The 22,715-nt window shown below is 33.5% G+C and overlaps 3 protein-coding genes across 3 annotated transcripts; 1 reads left to right on the top strand and 2 right to left on the bottom strand.

Moving 5' to 3' along the window:
• Positions 1 to 1,613: 1,613 nt before the first annotated feature.
• On the bottom strand, positions 1,614 to 2,520 carry LOC127138167 (uncharacterized). Its single transcript, XM_051064560.1, has 2 exons — positions 2,293 to 2,520; positions 1,614 to 2,198 (listed from the first exon to the last, which is right to left on the bottom strand). The coding sequence occupies exons 1-2, from the start codon at positions 2,518 to 2,520 to the stop codon at positions 1,614 to 1,616; spliced, it is 813 nt and encodes a 270-aa protein (XP_050920517.1).
• A 9,266-nt stretch (positions 2,521 to 11,786) lies between these two features.
• On the top strand, positions 11,787 to 14,491 carry LOC127076576 (G-type lectin S-receptor-like serine/threonine-protein kinase RLK1). Its single transcript, XM_051018260.1, has one exon. It carries the CDS (start codon positions 11,942 to 11,944, stop codon positions 14,402 to 14,404), a length of 2,463 nt encoding a protein of 820 aa, XP_050874217.1. The 5' UTR covers positions 11,787 to 11,941; the 3' UTR covers positions 14,405 to 14,491.
• Positions 14,492 to 21,236: 6,745 nt separating this feature from the next.
• Positions 21,237 to 22,214, bottom strand: LOC127138166 (uncharacterized mitochondrial protein AtMg00810-like). The gene has a single exon (XM_051064559.1). The coding sequence runs from the start codon at positions 22,212 to 22,214 to the stop codon at positions 21,237 to 21,239; it is 978 nt and encodes a 325-aa protein (XP_050920516.1).
• Between the last annotated feature and the right edge of the window lie 501 nt (positions 22,215 to 22,715).

Below are 22,715 nucleotides of genomic sequence, written 5' to 3'. Positions count from 1 at the left end.
ACGCGTATCATGTAAGGCCATACGCGTATGGACAACAGGTTCTCCAAGAATTGATTTTTTTCTTCTGTTTTCTTGCTCGGGCTTAATTTCGCATCTGACGTTTGATTTCCTGAGCTTCCAGACTAGTTTTTGACCTGCTAACATACCCAAAAGTGTAAAATATCCTCAAGAAACTCACAAGTAACAACACACTTCATATTATAGAATTGAGCTTATATCTAACTAAAAATGCTTCAGTTTACACAGTTTACCTGACTTATTTACGGTTAAATAGTGAAATGTCTAGCATAAATGGTGACTGATCACTTTCCTCCCACGGGCATTAGATTTGAAAGCAACATATTTTATTATGATGAAAAATAGATTTGATTTGATCTTCATTCAATTTAAATCTTCATTTAAATTGATTTGGATTTGGACAATCTTTTATCAAATCTTTCTTAAAATATTGTTAAAAATATACAAATCATAAATAGTAAATCTCCTTGGAAAAAACCAGATTCACACACTGATTTACTCACGCACATTGGCCTGCTAACTAAGGTCAGATGTTGCACACATGCTGGAGCATCTTGTCCCCAATGTTGCATTTTCGCCAAACAAAATATATTGTACTATCCATATTGTTTTACCTAAAGCAACCAACCAAAGGAACACCAATCCCCACCTTTAATAAATTTTGACGAAAATAACTTATAATAACTTACAAGATGTGCAGGAGTAAATCAACATCAATTCTCATACAGGAGAATGCACACATACACACATATTAGAGCATAATGCAACAACAACAACAATCATCACCAAAAAAAGACTTACACATATGTTGCATGCATCTACACGCTCACATATATGAAGGCTAGATGTCATGCCAGATGTTCCACTATGTGAGCTCATAAGCTCATGAAAGCATAATAAACCAAGCTCAAATTCAGCACACATTTTCTCATCAAATAATCATCACTTTCCCTTTTTGCCATAATTTGGCAAGATATGAATAGAAAAACTATAAAGCATCATGGCAAAATGACAATTGAAAAACCACATCTGGAAAAGTTGAGATCATTTGTCAAAGTGTAGGACCAAGTCATTGTTCAAGAGCTATTACAAACCTAGTAACACAGAAAACAAAATATGTCAATATACAAGGGGAAAACATTTGAAATAAATATTGAAGATTGTAGTTAATCTTTAGAAATTTCCTCCTCTTCCTCACTAAAAGATTGCTCTTCCTCTTCACTGTCACTAGTAGATTCCTCATTCTCTTTACTATCAGTTTCTCCTCCCTCGTGTTCCATCTCCTTGGTCACCATTTTGATCAAACCATCCACATTCTTTTTCGTGATGGTACTTGCAGTAATTGTTTCTTACAAAGCCACTAAAACGTCCATTAGCTTAAGCAACACATCTTTTCTAATGGCTTTGGATACTGGAGAAGAATTCCCACCAGAAGCTTGACCTTGGTGATTTGTCACCACAATATCTAGGACATGTGTCCCGACAAATAGTTTCTTATCAAGAGTCAGTGGCCTTGTATTTTTGTTTGGAGCTTCTTAAGGATGCACAATCTCAGAATATTGATTTAAGATAGTTCTATTTAACAAATAAAGGAATTATATGGGTAGCTTCACAACAAAAGAGTCAGCATGGTTCATAGCTTGCTCAAACATATAATCTCCAAAATTCAGTTTTGCATCTGTGCCTATTTGGAAGATAAGTTTGGCCAAAGAAGGAGTTATATTTGAACTATGATTTGTGGGTTCCCAATTAGATACATCAATCCTATTAATAATAACATACTTTACACTTAATCTCCCATTAGAGAGTAAATCTTTGTTGAGCCATTGCTTCACTTTTCCACCAGTTATTTCCTTAACAACCTTGTCAATTGATGAAGCCTTATCAGACCCTAGAGACTTGATTTTGCCCAAATGATTATTAATAATTGAGGGTGAAAACTTCACACACTTCCCTCTAACATATATATTCATATACTCTTGGATTCCTTCAATATTGCAATCAGGTGAGATATTCACAATAAACTCATTAACCAACTTTACATAGCAAGGATCAATATCAATTACAATATTCATTAACCCAACAACTTTCAGCAATTCAATAATATCTTCACAATCAAGAGCTTTTTTACTAAGTTCTTTTTCATTAGCAACTCTTCTTTGACACACATATTTCCACCTCTGAACACTTGATTCAGAGCAAAACGAAGCATTATCCAAGGGTGCAGTATGAATCACCAACCTTTATCCTTATGGTGGACACAATGTTCTAGACATCTCCTTCAGCATCTATCTCAGAGTCACTTGATTGAACATGTTTTCTCTTGAAAGACTTATTCTCAGCAGTTATCTCTTCAACCTTTCTTTTCGTACCCACATACGTCCTTTGAGGTGTTTTTTTACTCATAATTTCAGTGTTCTTTATGGAGGTTTTATGAGGGACGTCTTTCTCCTTCTTCTTATCTTTTACTCTATCAGCCACAAACCTAGCTATACTCTTCATTACTATAACAACAGGCTCTTCATCAGTTTCAGTCTCTTCATCCACGCCCACCACTTATCTAGCCTTTTCTTGAGTATCTTTATCTTGAGATTTGGATACGCTTTCAGTGATTCTCTTCATTATTTTGGCAATAGGAATGTCATCATCTTCACCACCTTCTACATTCCTTTCACCTTGAACCTTAGGATATTCAATTTGAGGGTTCTTTTCCCTCAAATATTCAAATGAATCATCATCTTTATCTAAGATGTCACTCACATTTGTAGCAAATACAGGAATATCCACATCTGGTTTAGTAGGATGTTCAGCTTATGGTTTAAATGACGTTGGAACATATGTTTCATCATTTGGTTCAACATGTGGGTCAACATGTGGTTCCTCAAGAATGGTTTCAGTATGATCGATGATTTTTCCAATGGGATTGGAATCAACTTTCTTACTGATAGTCATAGATTTAGCAGGATTATGAACATGCACATATGGTTCCTTTTTAGGGGGGCTTACATTTTCCTTCTTCTTATCATAGTCAACCTTCTTTGGTATTTTCTCTAAAATGTCAACAGGGATAATAATTTGAAGATGTACATCATTGCACACCATATTTTGTTCATTAAGCTTACTTCTTGATTCAGAAACCCTAATTTTCTTTGGCGTTACTCACCCCCTCATCTTTACTCCTAGAATATTTAGCTCATGTATATTAGTGACAAGTTTGGGTCCAGAAGTATTAGCTTCATTATCTTTTTTACTCGTATTTGAACAGGTTTGAGGAACGAGAGAGAGAGAGAGAGAGAGAGAGAGAGAGAGAGAGGTGAAGGTGAACAAATGTGCTAGAACAAAAAAGAGAGAGAGAGAGTGTGGGCATTTGTTTTTGCATGTGAGGAAGAAGCAGCTATCAGAAAAATTTGATTTAAAAAGGTTTCCCTTAATTTACATACTGCAATAATCATAAGAGAGAGAAACTTTCCTTTTATTCTTACATGATTTCCTTGATTTAATTGCCATAAGATTTCACACATGTAAATACCCATAACACCCCTTAGCTTTTCAAACTGATCAACATCTAAGAATTTAGTAAAAATGTCTCTTAGTTGCTTTAGTTGTAGACCAATAAAGTAAGTGAGACTTCCTACAATACTTATCTCAAGTTCAGATTGCATTTGTTGAATAAAATGTTCCACCATCGGGAAAACATCACATGTGTCCGATTTTTCTTTAATAAAATTGATCTAAGTGTATCATGAACAGTTATTCATACATACAAAAGGCATATCTTTTTCCATCAAGCTTTCCACTTGGATAGAACTCATGAGGTCCATATGAAGTAACTTAAGAATTTTTGAGGTGGTAATATGTTGGAGCTTCTTGTGGAACATCTTGGTCTGCTTGCCTATTTGGAACTCTCCATATATTTTGCCTTCTTCAATCTTGATCTTTGGCAATCCCTTGATAGCATCTTAATATATGATCTTTCTCATACTCTTAAGGTTAATATGACCATGTTTCTAGCGTCATACCTTGGTCTCCTCTTCCTTGAATATCAAACATGTTAAGGGTTGACTTTTGTTTTGAGATACCCATAAATAACAATTATCTTTGGACCTTGAACCTTTCGTTAACACTTCTTGATCTTTGTTGAAAATAATTCATTGTGATTTATTAAAGCTTGCATTCAGACCTTCATCACATAGTTGACTTATAATGATCAACTTTGTAGTTAACTCTTCTACCAATAACACATCATCAAGGCTGGGGAGACCTGGATATACTAGTTTGCATATGCCCTTGATTTTTCCTATTGCTTCATCATCAAAGGTAACATAACATTTGAAGTAAGGTTTCAACTCTTCAAGATAGTTCTTTTCTCCAGTCATGTGCCTAGAGCATCCTCTATCAAAGTACCAATCTTTTCTTAAGTAAAATCTTAGAGATGTATTATCTATGAGACATGTGGTTGATTCTTTGGGTTTCCATAATTTCCTTGCTTTAATGTTCTTTCCTCTGTTGAACCTTGGTTGACTATAAGGCTAGAGATATCCATACAATCTAGAGCAATATGGCCTTATATGATAATATCTTCCATATTAGAGACATCTCCATGTTTATTTCTTGTTTCCTTTATTCTAAGGATACATATGTCGAACCGAATGTTGAGACATATGATCCAACATTAGAAACCCAGTCTTCTTCTCAGGGGGGACAAGCTTCTTATTGATTTATTTGTTCATGGAGTTGTAGTAAAACCATATTCCCTTCATATTTCTAGACATCTTACCAACTTCCAAGATCTCATATAACATATCAGAACCATTGTTCAACATACGTACATACTTTGTCAAATTATCAAGTTTGGACTTAAATAATGTGACTTACTCTTCCAAACCTATAAGGGTTAAGCCAGGTTTCTCTTTTTCCTGAAGGATAACACTTATAGTTTTCTTTTGTTTCTCTCTTAAAATGCATGCTTCCTTCCACTGATTCTACAAGATTTTGTATGTTTAAGCTAACTCTTCATCAGTGATTTCTAGGGGTGTTCATGGGTGCGAATCGACCCATGAACCCGCTGACCCAATCCAACCCAACCCATAAATTATCCGAACCCATTCACTTACGGCTATACCCAACCCAACCCATAACAACCCATATAGTTTTGGTTCGGGTATCGGGTTTGACTTTTGCAACCCACATACCCATTGACCCAACCCATTCACTTCACTAATAACCATAATTTTTCCAAAAAAAATCATTCTCCACCAATAATACTACTAGGCCAATGAGTTTACGTGATTCTAAGATTAAATGTTGTTTCTTATTTTCTTTTGTATCATTTACAACTTATGTATTTTATGGAAATAACGTATTTTGTTGAATTTTATACTATTATAAAGTGTTATGTCGTGTTGATGAATTTTATTAGATATTATATGACGTGTTTCATTGAATTTGAGTGTTATAAATGAGTATGATTGTATCGAGTTGTGTTACACTTTTTTAAAACCGACAAAAAGAATAATAAAAAATATATTTTTTATTTGAAACACAACCCACGAACCCAATCCAACCCAACCCATTAATGAACGGCTCGATTCGGGTTGGTTTGACAATGAAATTACGAGTTAGACGACGAACCCAACCCATTGAAGTTTGAATGGGTTGGTAACGAGTTAGGCCAAACCTGATCTAACCCAACCCGCGTACACCCCTAGTAATTTCTTCATCACTAGAGCCACTATCAGAATCATATTTTCCAGTGAAAGTCATCACCTTGTAAGATGTTTCTTCTTCACTCTCGTCATTAGATTCAGACCAAGTGATTGACATTCCCTTGTTTCGTTTCTTTAAAAATGTAGGACATTCAACTTTAATGTGCCCAAAACCTTGACATTCATGACATTGAATCCCTTTGCCTTTGTTAGGTTTATCTTCATCTTTGCTCTTATGCTAGGGACCAATGTTCTTGAAGTTGTCTAGCACATTATCTTCAACATTTGTCCTCCATATTTTGTCCAGTATCTTCAAAAATTTGTTCAGCTTTCTACCGATGAGAGATATAACATTTGATATACTTTCTTCACTTTCACCTTGATTTTCATCCTCTTCAGTGTTGGTTACAAATACAATACTCTTGTTTTTCTGTTCAGTTCTATCATTTATTTCCATCTCAAAGGTTTGCAAAGATCCAATGAGTTTATCAATTTTGATGTTTCTTAAGTCTTGGGCTTTCTTTAGTGGTTGTAACCTTCATATAAAACTTCTTAGGTAGTGATTTGAGGATTTTTCTAGTCAGCTTTAATTTTCGTAATACTGGTGTTACTTTATAAACAATAAATAGAAGATCAAATTTCTCGCATTTCAAGAAAAGGATATAGGCGAGGTTGTAGTCTGGTCCAGTGTCACAAATTATTTACAAAAATTTAGTAATTTTTTAAAAACCAAGTCAATTTTTTCCAGCAAAAGGTTCGAGATGACGAAGATGTTCAAAAAGTGTTTGGTAGTCATGAATATTTTGGGCTCAACAATATTGAGTTGTATATTTTACTACAATATCATCAGTAGTCCCAGGTGTCTCAGATTGTTGATCAGTCACAAGTTTTTGGCAAAATTGACGATAACGGCCAAACCGAAGTCGGTGTCATTGACGAAGAAGAAGAAGAAAAAGAAGAAAAAGAAGAAAAAGAAAAAGAAAAAGAATAAGAAGAGACACTGGTTGATCATATGGTGAACGATGCCTCTAAAGACCACGAGCAAAAGCCATTACCTTCGAGCCATGTGTATTGTCTGCCTACGTCCATGACAAGCTTGAACTTGGATGAAGACGAACCATCCTCAAATATCTTTTACAACCTGTATATGTAGACAGAGGGAGCGTTAAAAATGGGAGATAGGTTTTGTACAAAAGAAGACTGTGTGAGAGCTATAAAAAAGTTTCACATGGAAAATTGAGTTGATTATACTATAGACCGCATTGGTGTGGGTAGGTACGTCATTATATGTCGTAAAAAACTGCTTTGCATGTTTCGGTTGGCAACATCTTACTGGAAGAGAAGTGATTCTTGGGAGATAAGTTCTATGGATCCACCATACACTTGCATTATCATCAATCTGATGCAGGATCATCGTAAAATAAGCTCTCAGATAATATGCCAAGAAACCCTGCCTCTCGTCATTGAAGGTGAGTACAATAATCTTCCATATCATTACATGATATAATTAAATTCTTCATACATGAAGGCGTGGAAAGCGAGGTGCAAGGTTGTTGAACGATTCTATGGAAATTGGAAGGATTTGTACAAAGAACTTCCACAATATTTGGTGGCACTTAAGTATTATGCTCCATGAACTGTTAGAATTTTGGAGACATTTCCGACATTTACCCCAGACAGAACTTGTGTTAGTGGAAATAGAATATTCTATAGACTCTTATGGGCGTATAAACCATGCATCAAAGGTTTTGCGTTATGCAAACCTATTATTCAAATTGATGGAACATGGTTGTACGAGAAATATAAAGGAACGTTACTCATGGATATGGCATAAGATGACAACAATAATATTTTTCCAATTGCCTTTGCTCTAGGTGAGACTGGTGGTGGTTGGAGTTTCTTTCTCAAGCATCTCCGATTACACGTTGCTCTGCAACCCAACCTATGTTTCATTTCATACATCTATCTATCTATTCATATTGCATACAATAACCTTGATAACGGTTGGCAAAATCCTCTTTCTACTCATGTCTGTTGTATTAGAGATATTGCACAAAATTTCATGCGGGAGAACAAAGACAAGACGCTTCGAAAAAATGTTGTGAACGCATGGTATGCGTTAACAGAACCATCATTCCAACAGTATCGCGAAGAGATCATATTGATAAATATGGATGCGTTAAGGTGGATCGATAATATTCTAGTGGAGAAGTGGAACAAGGCATTTGACAACTATCAACGATGGGGTCACATGACAAAAAATCTTGTGGAATCAATGAACTTTGTCTTCAAAGGCATCAGAAACCTACCAATAACCGTGTTGGTGAGAGCAACCTATTTTAGGTTAGGGTCATTGTTCGATACTAGAGGTTTAAAATGGAGTTCAGTGTTACAATCATGGATGTTGTTTAGTGAAAGTTATATGAAATTTATTGAAGAGGAAAGTACCAAAGCTAACACACATGTGGTTACAATGTTTGACCGTCATAAAGGTCGGTTCAGTGTACATGAGACAATAGACCATAATGAGGGGAAACCAAAGGGATACTATCGAATCTAATTAGATAGAGGTTTTGCGATTGCGAAAATTTTCAAGTATTCTGTATGCCTTGCACTCATGTCATAGCGGCATGTCTGTATGCTCGCCAAGACCCTTCCAACCATATATCCCCTGTTTATAAAGTTATAAACGTATTAAATATGTACAACAATAGCTTCCTGGTGGTAGCAAAGGAGTAATATTGACTTACATATCAAGGGAACATAGTTTGGTACAACGAAAATATGTGAAGGAAGAAAAAGGACCGCTCTAACAGCATGCGTATTCGAACCGAAAAGAATACGACAAACAAAATGGTAAGATTATGTAGTACATGCCGTCAGCCCGGACACAATCGAAAAAATTGTCTCAATATTGGAGAAAACTCTGCCACATAATTACTATATTCACTTCTTGATATGTAATTTATTTTTTGTAACCATGAAGTTTCATATTAAATACAACTTTCATTTCATATTAAATGCAATGTTCGGTTACAACAAAACGAACACAAGCACACATAAACCAACAACACAAAAAACATATAAAACGACTAAACACAATAACATATCTACGAGATTAGAACCATCAGGACAATATCTTATGATCCATACATCATACCACGACAATCACTGTCAATTTTAACTGAGTCTCTCACACACACACACATATTTTGAAGAAAGATTTAAGAATGAAATGAGAAAATGGGTGGAGAATAAATGAGCTATTTATAAAAAAAATATACTAACATATGCGTCAGGGGGAACTACGCCTCCTCTTAGGACAACATGCATGCACCAGAGGGAATGTCACCTCCTCTTAGGACAACAATGCATGCGCCAGAGAAAATGGCGCATGGGCACTGCATGCGTCCAAGACACTGACGCTTATGTACGAATTTAAATGTATGTGTATATAACATTGACGTATCCTCTTTTTGAGATTTTTTTTAAAAACATAGTTACTTTGGTTAATATGTGGAAATATTAATTATTGGGGGTATTTTAAAAAAAACCTTAATTATTTTAAAAAAAATTATATCATATTGAATGCAATGTTCGGTTACAACAAAACGAACACAAACACACATAAAACAACAACACAAAAAACATATAAAACGACTAAACACAATAACATGTCTATGAGATTAGAACCATCAGGACAATATCTTATGATCCATACATCATACCACGACAATCACTGTCAGTTTTAACTGAGTCACACATACAGGGACGGAGGGACGTGTAATACCATGGGGGCATGTGCCCCCACTATGTTTTATATATATATATATATATATATATATATATATATATATATATATATATATATATATATATATATATATATATATATATATATATATATATATATATATATATATATATAATTTATCAAAATAATATATTTAATTAAAATCATATATTTTAAATTAATTGAAATGATATTACTATTATAAAGATATTATTAAAAATTAGGTGAAAATAATAAAGTATATGAATATTTGTTTAGGATACTGGCCGAAAACTAATGTGAGTTTTTTATTTTCAATAATTAAATAAAAACATATCAGATTAAATATATTCAAATTGTTTTTTTTTATAATTTCAAAATAGTTTTCCCTAAATCTTTAAAAAAATAGATTTATATGATTGTATATTAATATTATGATCTCATAAAAAATGCATAAAAAATGTTTTTTTTATAATAAAATTTAGAAAATTACAAGAATAAAAAATTTAGAAAATTATTAAATATTTTTTTAAAGATAAATTTTATTTAAAAACAAATATAATATATATTTATGATTCAAAAATAAATATAATATATATTTATGATATAAAAATAAATAGAAATAAATTTATATATTAATATATTGCCCCCACAGTTCAAAATCTCTACCTCCGTCTCTGCACACACACGATGTACTTCATTATTGTTGAACACCGAAACAAACCTATCAATTCTTCTAATCTTTTCACCGTCTTGAATGTCTCCATCTAACCAACGGATCAAGCTCCTCTCGAGATGCTCAAAAGTATTAGTGTCCAAAGTCGGATATTTATTGGCGGAGGCTTTACTGACGAATAAAAATCTGAGCATTTCTTTTAAAAATGTGAGACATTTTGAAGAAAGATTTAAGAATGAAATGAAAAAATGGGTGGAGAATAAATGAGCTATGCCTCCTCTTAGGACAGCATGCATGCACCAGAGAGAATGTCGCCTCCTCTTAGGACAACAATGCATGCGCCAGAGAAAATGGCGCATGGGCACTGCATGCGTCCAAGACACTGACGCCTATGTACAAATTTAAGTATATGTGTATGTAATATTGACATATCCTCTTTATTAGATTTAAAAAAAAAATATAATTACTTTGGTTCATACGTGGAAATATTAATTATTGGGGATATTTTTTAAAAAAACCTTAATTATTTTAAAAAAATTATATCATAAATTTGTTGTTTCCAAATTTATACGAACTTGGTTGCATATTGGTTGAGTATGAGCTGACCAAGTCTACACAGAATATTCCAGTTATATAAAGTCTAGTGACTGAGCATTGATTTTAATGGACACAAAATAATAACTATGTACTAAAAAAATTATATGGACCAAATTGCTACAAGAATCAAGATACAGTTTCTTCTCTACTTACTTTTCTTCTGTCTACCAATTTAATCTCAACATGTAATAATTAATTAATATAAGTAATTTAATTAATATAAGTAAAATTTTGCAGAATTAATATTTTTTTTAAAACAAACTATTTTTTAATGATTTATTTGAGTGTGCAACATAGAGATAGAGACAATAACTAATTTCACTTTTTATCATAAAAAAAGTTAAATAAATAAAAAGGCAAACCACAAACATCAATGTTGTGATCAATCTTTCTGCTACACTCGTTGCCTCCCACCGTATTATTTTTTATTTTTGTAAATTGAAGTATTTTTTTATTTTTGTCTCTAAATCTCAAATTTTAAAATATTTTTATTTAGTTCTAAAATAAAATCCACTGAAGGAAAATATATATGAAATTTGCAAATTTTTCTACTGATTTTGATTTTAAAGATTAAAATAAAAAATATTTTATCTTTAAAAATTATTTTTTTAAAAAAATAGAGACTAGAAACAATAACAACTTTCAACTTGAAAAACTATTTAAACTTAAATATATTAAAAACATGATTTAATAGGTAGCTGCCTGGCTGATTAATAATGGAAAAGTTCATCTTGCAATAAATAATAAAAAGGTTATACCATTTTTGTTTTTGTTTTTGAAAAGTCACCCTGTACAATGCTTTTATTAGGTTGAATTTCATTACTAGACACATTATCAATTTTAAAGCAATTGAAATTTTTACATCACATTGTACAAATAAGTCCAAATGTTAATTTTAGTGCTTAGTATGCAAATTTGTATCATTGTGCAATAATAGAATTATTTACAATGAAAGGTCACTTTAGAAGAAAACACATCCTTGACAATTATTTATGAAATGAGCAAACCTAAACCAAACTTGTATGTTGGTTTAGTATGACTTGACTAAGTCTACCCAGAATTTTCAACTGATAGAAAGACTGTGAAATGACTAAATGCTGCAATTTTTATGGACATAAAAATAGCTATTTACTATAAAAATCTTATGCACCTAATTGATTATAGAATCCAAACATGGCTTCTTCTTTACTTCTCTTTCTCCTCTACTCACTGATTCTTCAGTCCATCCGTGTTGTAGCTCAAACCAAAAGTACTATAGCCATTGGTGATTCTCATACTGCTGATACCAACACCTCTCCATGGTTGCTTTCACCTTCTGGTGACTTTGCCTTTGGTTTTCTTCCACTTAAAGACACTGATATGTTTTTGCTTTCCATTTGGTATCCCAAAATTTCTGAGAAAACTATTGTGTGGTATGCTAATAGAGACAGACCTGCTCCAAAAGGGTCAAAAGTGGAACTCAATGCCAAAGATGGGTTGGTGCTAACTTCTCCAAATGGTGACAGGTTATGGAATACCGAGGGACTCAACAGTGCAGTTTCTCGGGGTGTGTTCAATGACACTGGCAATTTTTTGCTCGAGGATGGCGATTTCAACCATCCTTGGGAAACTTTCAGGTTTCCTAGTGACACCCTGTTGCCTTCTCAGGTAATTGAAAAAGGTGGAAAGCTTTTTTCAAGACTTAGGGAGACAAATTTCAGTAAAGGAAGGTTTGAGCTCCTTTTACAAAGTGATGGTAATCTTGTTATGTATTCTGTTAATTTACCATCTCGTTATGCTAATGGAAACTACTATGAAAGTCAAACTGATGGATCCGGTACATCAAGTGCTGGAACTCAATTGGTCTTTGACAGATTAGGGTACTTGTATGTCTTGGGAAAAAACAATGAGAAATACAATGTGTCAGGAGAAGAGAGTAAAGTCTCTACCACAGATTTTTATCTTAGAGTTACTCTTAATTTTGACGGAGTCTTCATTCTTTACAAGCATCCAAAGAATTCAACTGAGAGCGAAGGTTGGACCATAGTATGGTCTAAGCCCGATAATATATGCAGTTATAATGTTGATTCAGGTAGTGGTGTTTGTGGATATAATAGCTTCTGCACTTTGGGAGATGATAAGAGACCAACATGTCAGTGTCCAAAAAGTTACTCACTGGTTGATCCTAATGATCCATATGGTAGCTGCAAGCCAGATTTCATACAAGGATGTGTAGAAGAAGGAGTAAGTAAAAGAAATGATCTATATGACTTTGAGGTTTTGATTGATACTGATTGGCCTTCATCAGATTATGTGCTTCAAAGGCCTTTTAATGAAGAACAGTGTAGGGAAGCTTGTATGGATGATTGTATGTGTTCTGTGGCTATTTTCAGGTTAGGTGATAGTTGCTGGAAGAAGAAGTTACCACTCTCAAATGGGAGAGTTGATGCAACACTTAATGGTGCTAAGGCTTTCTTGAAAGTGAGAAAAGACAATACCTCCATCCAGTCCCTTGATTTTCCTCCAATTCCATCCAATATGAACAAGATTAATAATAGGGAGGCTTTGGTTGTGGTTGTTTCTGTGCTTTTTGGTAGCTCTGCAATTCTCAATGCCGTATTGATTGTAGCAATATGTGTAAGCATCTCCACGATTCTTCAGTACAAGAAGAAGCTTAGAAGGTTTAGCACAAGTGAGACTCGTGTTGAAACCAATTTGCGTTGCTTCACTTACCAAGAGCTTGAACAAGCTACTAATGGATTTGACAAAGAGCTAGGAAGGGGAGCTTTTGGTATTGTTTATGAAGGAGTCGTCAACAACAATACATCTTCCGAAACTCGTGTGGCTGTGAAAAAGTTGAACAATTTTTTGTTGGATCAAGCCCATCGAGAATTCAGGAATGAACTGAATGTCATTGGTCTCACCCATCACAAGAACTTGGTTCGTTTACTTGGATTTTGTGAGGGTGGATCTGAAAGATTGCTTGTTTATGAGTACATGAGCAATGGCACTTTGGCAAGCTTACTTTTCAATGCTGATGAGAAACAGAAACCAAGTTGGAAACTAAGGCTAGAACTTGCATTAGGAATAGCAAGAGGACTTGTGTATTTACATGAAGAGTGCATTACTAGGATCATCCATTGTGACATAAAGCCTCAGAACATACTTCTTGATGATTACTTCAATGCAAGAATTTCTGACTTTGGACTAGCCAAGTTGATGAACATGAATCAAAGCAAAACCAACACTGGCATTAGGGGAACAAAAGGGTATGTCGCACTTGAATGGTTTAAGAACATGCCTATCACAGCTCAAGTGGATGTGTATAGTTACGGTGTAGTGTTACTTGAGATAATTTCATGTAGAAGATGTGTTCAAGAAATGGATGATGAAGATGAAGAGAAAGCTATACTGACAGATTGGGCTTATGATTGTTACAAAGATGGTGCTGTAAGTGCATTGGTTGTGGGTGACAATGAGGCATTGGATGACAGAGAAAAATTGGAGAAACTGGTAATGATTGCTCTTTGGTGTGTTCAAGAGGATCCATATCTTAGACCAACCATGAGAACTGTGGTACTTATGCTTGAAGGTACTGTTGAAGTGCAAGTTCCACCATATCCTTCACAAATTAGTATTCAATATTCTATAAGTTAGTAGGTTTTAAGTGTATTGTAATATATTTGCATTTATGATTGTGTATCAAGATGTGGTTTTATGTACACCTTCAAGACTAGTTGTGGCAACTTAGATTTCCATATTAAGATTGGCTCCAATATAGAATAAAAATATTTATGTTTATTATACAATAATTGTAAAAAATAATTTATTCTTAAATATTAGTGAAATTGTTGAAATGTAACTTCTTATTTTGTAATCAAATTAAGACAATAAAAAATAACTAGATTCACACGATGCGCGATTATAAATTAATTAATTTATTTTTTATTAAATTTTTAATATATTATAAATTTATTTGATAAAAAATAATTAATAAATTTATATTATAATAATTTATTGTGAATTATAATTGAGACAGAGATATGAATTAATCACATATAAAAATATATATTTTATTTGAAAGAAAAATATATACCGGTAAATTGAAAGTAATATTCGGAATTTAATTTTGTAAATTTAAATAACTATATAGTGGGTTTTTTATTCTCATGTCATTTTGGTATTTATCTTTGATTTAAATATTTTATTTTAAGTTTTTGAAAATATGTATTTAGTTTTAGTTTTAAATAAAATTTAAAGTTTATTTGCAATTTTTATCAAATAATTCTTTCAATAGTTTTATAAATTTATTAGGTCCATTTTGTAAAACTTTTGTTATAAGATGAATAAAGAATTGCAAATGTTAGTTACTATATTAATTAAATTTATTTTTTAATTAATTATTTAAATTTTTAATAATAAAATTATAAAAATTTATTTAATTTTGTCGTTGATATTTATTTAAATATGAGTGTTTTTCTTTTAGACATTATTATCTTTGGTTTTACTACATTCCATATAGTTCTTATTATTATTATAAAAAGTAAAATATAATTTATCTTGAAAAAGTTTTATATCCTGGTACGTAAGAAATCAAGAATCTTGTTGTTTGTCTTTAATTTATTTGTTGCATAGTCTATCATATTTTAAGATTAATTGAGAGTGAATTATCTTTGAAAATTATGTAAAAGCTATTTTGAGATTAAAGACATTTGTTTTGAAGTGTTATTTTTATTGCTATAATTTCAAAAAAACAAAAAATATTTTAGAGTTTGGATTCACACATCTTTTTTAATTTTGAAATGCATAGTTGGAGTAATGGTTGTTTTGTTAAACCATTTAGTCTAAAATTAGAATTTGTCTGCCTTTACTAAACCTTGACCCTAAGTGAATGAATATTGTATTTAACTTTTTAAATAATGAAAATGAGTATTGGAAAGTGACACATATAACTATAAAATGACGTGACACAAATGAATTTGAAGTGTTAAGGTTGTGATGCGTGGTTCTGTTTTAATATATTATAAATAGATAAATAGATTAAGGGGAGGTTACAAGTAGATGAAATTATGTTTGATGATTAATAAAATGTGACACACAATATTGAAACATCTTGTGCGACAAGATGATTTGAAATAATTGATGAACAGTTAAATAAATAATCAATAATAAATACAAAGAATTGATAACCCAATTCAATGCAATCGTCATATATGTAAGAAGGAATGTAGTTCAAATGAAAGAAAATTCACTAATTACAATAATTAATAGTACATGATGGTCTCATCTAGGCATGACAATATAACCCGTATCCACGAGTACCCATCCGAACCCGCCCCGAAGTTGACGGGAAAAATCCGCTTTTATTGAGTTTGGGTTTTCCCCAATTATAAAATATGGGGGCGGGTCGGGTAATGGGGACACTAGTACCCACCCCGAACCCGCCCCGTTTATTTCATTATATATATTATTATTTATTTTTGATAATTTAGAATATTAAATATGTGGTTAATGTTTTTATATTTTAATTTTAATTTATTATTTAAAATATTTGAAATGTATGTATGAAAAATTTTTAGATTGTTTTATTTTATTATTTGTAATGTAATTTTATTTTGGAAAAAATAAATATTTTTATTAAAAAAATTGATTTTACTATATAAATGGTGCCCGCGAGTACCCACCCAAACTCGCCCCGAAGTTGACGGGAAAAACCCGCTTTGATTGGGTTTGGGTTTTCCCCAATTATAAAATATGGGGGCGGGTCGGGTAATGGGGACACTAGTACCCACCCCGAACCCGCCCCGTTTATTTCATTATATATATCATTATTTATTTTTGATAATTTAGAATATTAAATATGTGGTTAATGTTTTTATATTTTAATTTTAATTTATTATTTAAAATATTTGAAATGTATGTATGGAATTTTTTTAGATTGTTTTATTTTATTATTTGTAATATAATTTTATTTTGGAAAAAATAAATATTTTTATTAAAAAAATTGATTTTACTATATAAATGGTGGCGGGACGGGGATACCCGAACCTAACCCGAACCCGTTTGGGACGGGTTTGGGTATTGATTATCCATCCACGTTTGGGTTTGGGACGGGAAACGGAAATTGTTTGGGGATTCAGATTTGGATTTGGGAGAGGTAAAAATCGTCCCCGACCCGCCCCGTTGTCATGCCTATCTCATCTAAACCCTCACAGTTTTGTGTCTTTTTCCTATTATTCCCCATGAATCTGAGAGCCTCCCACTTTCACGCAAACACTCTCCCAAATATTTGTAAGAATCAATTATTTAGGATGTAATAAACTTCACAAAATATCAAAATCTATATCTCTCTCTTAGATAGGAAAGACTAACAAAGATAGAATTTTACACACATAACACGATACAAAGACTGAACTCAATAAAATCCTTATTTAGTGTAAGAATTCTCTCTTCAAGTGTATCTGCAATAATAAAGATGTGTTCCTTATATAGATGTCGCAATCTATCTAAAAAGCTCAATAAAGTAAAAGTAAATTTAGACCAAATTCAATCTTCAACAAACCAAATCTTTTGTTGTAAGCAAATCCAATCAAATTTTTTATTGTACATAATTCAAACAAATCTTTTTCAACTTAATCTTTTCAAAACACTTTAGTATAATCTTGAGAGAAATAAGTCTTTCTGAGTTGAATCTATATTAAATATTTTGAAATAAATATGTATTTATACGGGAAAAATAAATCTTTCTTAAAAAGCGCGCCAACAATCACTAAGAGAGCCTAGACACGGTGTTTCAACAATATTTGAGATATCTTGCTAAACAGGTTGCTTACAAAAACATGTCAATCCAACTGTAATAACAACCCCCACTGGGCTATTCTTTAGGCAAAGAAACAGATTTATGAAACGCACCACAACACGTCATAACATCCTAGATAATTGACAAATGCACATCAACAAGCATTCAATACATCAGAACAATACATAACAAAAACAAAAAAAGAAATGTGTTTTTTCTCCCCTTTTTGCCTTAAAAAGACTCAATGGCAAGGAGAATCTATAGTTAACAAAAATAGCATCACAAAACACATGATTCCAACCAACAAATTGATCCACTAAAACAACAACAAACCAAGATAACATCAAGGAGAATCAAAGAGACAAAGTAGATAAGTTATTGTTAGAGAAACAAACCACATTTATCCATGCCATCGTCACCATATTTCTCTCCAGTTGTTTAGAGCAACCTCTAGTTCATCAGTTTGGCCAAAAATCGGTCGGTTCACACCAGTCCTTTTACATTTCCAATTCGATAGCTGGATCAAACTGACCATCTTAGCGGTCTCGGCTAGACCGGTCCAAACGGGTTCTGAAACACTGAAACAAACACAAGGTATAAACTGTGAAACAAGCTCAAAAGGATACAAAACAATGTGTTTTGCATATGATGATACATGGATGGTTTCTCCTCAACACTCACTCCTCCTACAAAGCCTCCCCTAATTTATTTTTCTTCTAGAGATCATTCTCCTTCTGGAATTTATAGCATTTCTCATTTATATCTTCGTACTTCTCTTACAAGTATCCCTCTCTTCGGAAGGATTACTCACATCTAAGACATTACTTCGATCGACAACAGTTAAAGAGAACATAGAAAGAATCTGGTAAATGTGATAGGTGACCTCATAAATAAACTTTGCTTCTCCACCTCATGAATATTCTAGACGAAGGCCCAAAGAGCAAAGACTCAAACTAATATCAATTCACTACAAATGAGCCAAGGTATAAAAATCAACACACGAGTTATTCAAGGTACACTTTCTGGTCCCCACTTTTCACCATACTCATCTTGAATTTTGAACTGATTTGGATGTTGAAGTGTTAATCTTGCAGGTCCATCCCCGCACCACAATATTGTAGATCAGCACCACCTATTTAGGACATTTCACCATTAAAATACATATAATTATGGTTCCAAAATGGAGTAGATTTTAAAATTCATACGAAGATGTGGTGAAGTTAGAGTTATGAGAAAAATGAAGGCGTCTGATATAAATTAAAGAGTTATAAAATAACACTAACAAAAGATAAAAGGTTTGGAGAAATTAAGATAGAAAGTAGCATCAAGGATTGACCAAAGATATTTAAATTAGAAGGTAACCAAATGATAAGTCTAATTAAGCAATTATTTTTTATTAGGGTTTGGCATAAATCATCCTTACAAATTCGGCTTATAAGATAAGGGGTGTCACTATATATAAACTCTTTTCAAGGTCTATGTCTAATCAATGTGGGACTTAGGGTCTATCTAATACACCTCATCACTCACATCACTCTTTTGGGGCTTGGTGCATGAATATTAACGGTGGGCGGCCAATGGTCCATATTAGTATAATAAACACATTATGGAAATGTGATTGACACTTCTTGCACATGCCATAATGCCAATAGATCATTAGGATCATAGTTTCACTATTGCAGTGTACTTAATCAATACACTTCCTATAAGTGGTTTATCTGATTATGTATCTCCATTTTCTGTCTTGTACAATAAGCAACCAGATTACACTACCATCAAAACCTTTGGTTGTGCTTGTTTTCCTTTACTCAGGCCCTACAATAAACACAAAATTCAATTTAGGAGTACTCAATGCACCTACCTAGGTGTATCTCTTACACACAAGGGTCATAAATGCCTTGATGAACAAGGAAGAATTTTCATCTCAAAAATGTACTTTTAAATGAAACAGTATTCCCATTCAAATGTAAAACATTAGAATTCAAAACCACTCATAGTCATATGATCTCTCTTGTTTGGGTACCAGCTTCAACTATGCATAACATTGATACCTTGTCTTCAGTAGGAGTGACTCCTACAAATGTGCCAGGACATGTGTGAGTCAACATTTCACCTAATAATATGTCACCCCAACCAATTTATGTTAGTCCCATTAATCTACTTCACATATCTCATGCACTCCTATAACTCAACATATGTCACCAAACATTCTCTCATTTTCAAGTTTTCAAGATCATGTATCAGAATCTTGAAATATCTCTAAGTATGAGGTAGCCACGCATATTGAGACAGAGTCTCAACACCATCATGTGTTTTCATAATCATTCTCAACACCATCAACACCATTATATGTCTTCATCGTCTTTACAATTTCATAGAAGTTCAATATCTGCTTTTGAGTTTCAAACTGCTTTCATCTTCAAAGAAGCTCGAAGTTTTTGATGTAGTTTTAAACCGTTTCAGGATTCAAAGAAGCTCGAGGTTTCATTGCACTGAGTGCAGTTTCCAGTGTTTCCATAGAAACAATAATTGCATAAATTGAAAGTTCTCCTGAATAAACATCCCAATCTTCAAAGATTCTTGGTATCATAGGTAATTCAACTACATTTGCACCAAATATTTTTATTAAGCTTCAAGAGAAAAAATTGCAGTTATGGAATCAACAAGTGCAAGGGGTTATTCTTACCCACAAGCTCCATTGAATAGTCGTTATTCCACTAATTCCTCCAATATTCAAGAATGAAAATGACCAGCTTAAGAATTGTTTATGAAGAATATGAGTCTTGGATCGTCCAAGATTAAGCTCTTTTCACATGGCTTCTCTCCACCATATCTGAAGCACTTCTACCAAGGGTGATATCATGCAAGCATTCATATGAGGTGTGGGACAAGGTGCACAAGAGCTTCAATTCTTGGATGAAAGCTCGTGTACATCAATTACACTCTGAGTTGAAGACAATCAAGAAAGGTAATATAATAGTTTCTGACTATGTTCTTCGTGTGTATTCTATAGCTGATTCTTTAATAGCAATCAGTGATCCAAACTCTAAAAGGGATTAAGTTGATTTTATCTTACAAGGTTTGCCTAAGGAATAAAATCCCTTTATCATGGTGATGTATGGTAAATGTGGTTCTAATGTTATTTATGATGTTGAAGGCTTGTTGTATGTTCAGGAAGCCCAAATGGAAAAAAAAATCACTAAGAATTAATGACTCTTAGTGCCACTACAAACATTAATAAAGATCAAACAAATACCAATGTTTGGAAAGGTGGTCAATCTAGTAGCTTTCATCAATACTATTGTGGCAGCGGGAGGTCCTCTCGTGGTAGATGATGTGGCAGACAAGCTTCAACCACTAGGAACGAGCCAACTTTTCAACTCTATAACAAATATGGACACTCAGTGATGGGGTGTTATCACAAATTTGATGAGTTATTTGAACCAACTCCACCAAAATCTCATGCTCAATCATCAATATTGTAATTGTATCTCTGTGTGTCTAATATGATCACACATGGTGTATATTTATATGCAAATAGGGAATATACAATAGGAAATAATATCAATTACAGTTATGACTAATTGAATATCAATCAATACTAATTGATTGATAACATATTCTTAACACTCCCCCTCAAGTCGGATCGTATATATTGTATGATCCGAGCTTGTTACAAATATAATTCACTCAAGAACCCTTGAGAGACTTGGTAAACATATCAGCCAATTGATCTTCAGATTTTACGAATTCCGTGGTTATTTCTCCCGACAGTACCTTGTCTCTTACATAGTGACAATCTATTTCTATGTGCTTGGTCCGTTCATGGAAAACTGGATTGGACGCAATGTGGAGTGCCGCTTGATTGTCGCATATGAGTTTTGTGTTCTGAAGGTCACCGAACCTAAGTTCTGAGAGCAAATTCTTAAGCCAAGCAAGTTCTTTTGAGGCTGCTGCCATAGCCCGATATTCAGCTTCAGCACTAGATAATGCAACTGTGTTTTGTTTCTTGCTTCTCCATGAGATCATATTTCCTCCAATAAGAACACAATATCCAGAAGTGGATCTCCTATCCGACGGTGATCCTGCCCAATCTGCATCTGAGTAACAAGTGATTTTAGCATCACCCTTATCTTCATATAATAGGCCTTTTCCTGGTGCATTCTTTATATATCTGAGAATCCGAATAACGGCATTCCAATGAGTATCACAAGGAGCATTAAGGAATTGACTCACAATACTCACTGCAAAAGTAATATTCGGTCTGATGACGGTAAGATAATTGAGTCTACCCACTAGACGTCGATATCTTCCCGGGTCTTTCAACAACTCCCCCTGACCCGGAAGAAGCTTGACATTGGGATCCATAGGAGTATCAATCGGACGACAGTCAAGCATACCAGTTTCAGTTAGGATGTCTAATGCATACTTACGTTGGTTAATTGCAATGCCTGATGAGGACTGTGCAACCTCAATACCTAAGAAGTATCTGAGTGGACCCAAATCTTTTGTCTGAAAGTTTTTGAAAAGATGAGTTTTGAGTCGCTGAATACCGTCTGTATCGTCTCCAGTGATAACAATGTCATCAACATAAACCACAAGAAAGATGTGTTGTCCGTTGGAAGAGTGAAGGAAGAAAACAGAATGATCTGCTTCACATCTAGTCATACCAAACTGTATCAAGGCAGAGCTGAAGCGACCAAACCAAGCACGTGGAGATTGTTTTAGCCCATAAAGAGATTGATTGAGCCGACAAACAAATCTCTAATTACCAGGAATAGTAAAACCTGGAGGTTGATCCATATACACTTCCTCCTCCAATTCTCCGTGTAAGAATGCATTTTTAATATCCAACTGATGAAGCGACCAATGATTAATAGCAGCCAATGCAAGGAAGAGACGGACTGAACTAATCTTGGCCACTGGAGAAAAGGTGTCACCATAATCAAGGCCAAATATTTGTGTGTATCCCTTGGCTACCAAACGAGCTTTAAAACGATCAATCTGACCATCTGGTCCAATTTTCACTGTATAAACCCATCGACAGCCCACTGTAGTTTTGTCTGGAGGTAAAGGAATAATGTCCCAAGTGTTATTTGAATGCAATGCAGTCATTTCTTCCACCATCGCCTGACGCCAATTGGGGTCAGTCATAGCTTCACCTGTAGA

Source organism: Lathyrus oleraceus, chromosome 4 (genome assembly GCF_024323335.1).
Source record: "Lathyrus oleraceus cultivar Zhongwan6 chromosome 4, CAAS_Psat_ZW6_1.0, whole genome shotgun sequence".
NCBI classification, from domain to species: domain Eukaryota; kingdom Viridiplantae; phylum Streptophyta; class Magnoliopsida; order Fabales; family Fabaceae; genus Lathyrus; species Lathyrus oleraceus.
This window is presented reverse-complemented; position numbering and strand designations above follow the sequence as displayed.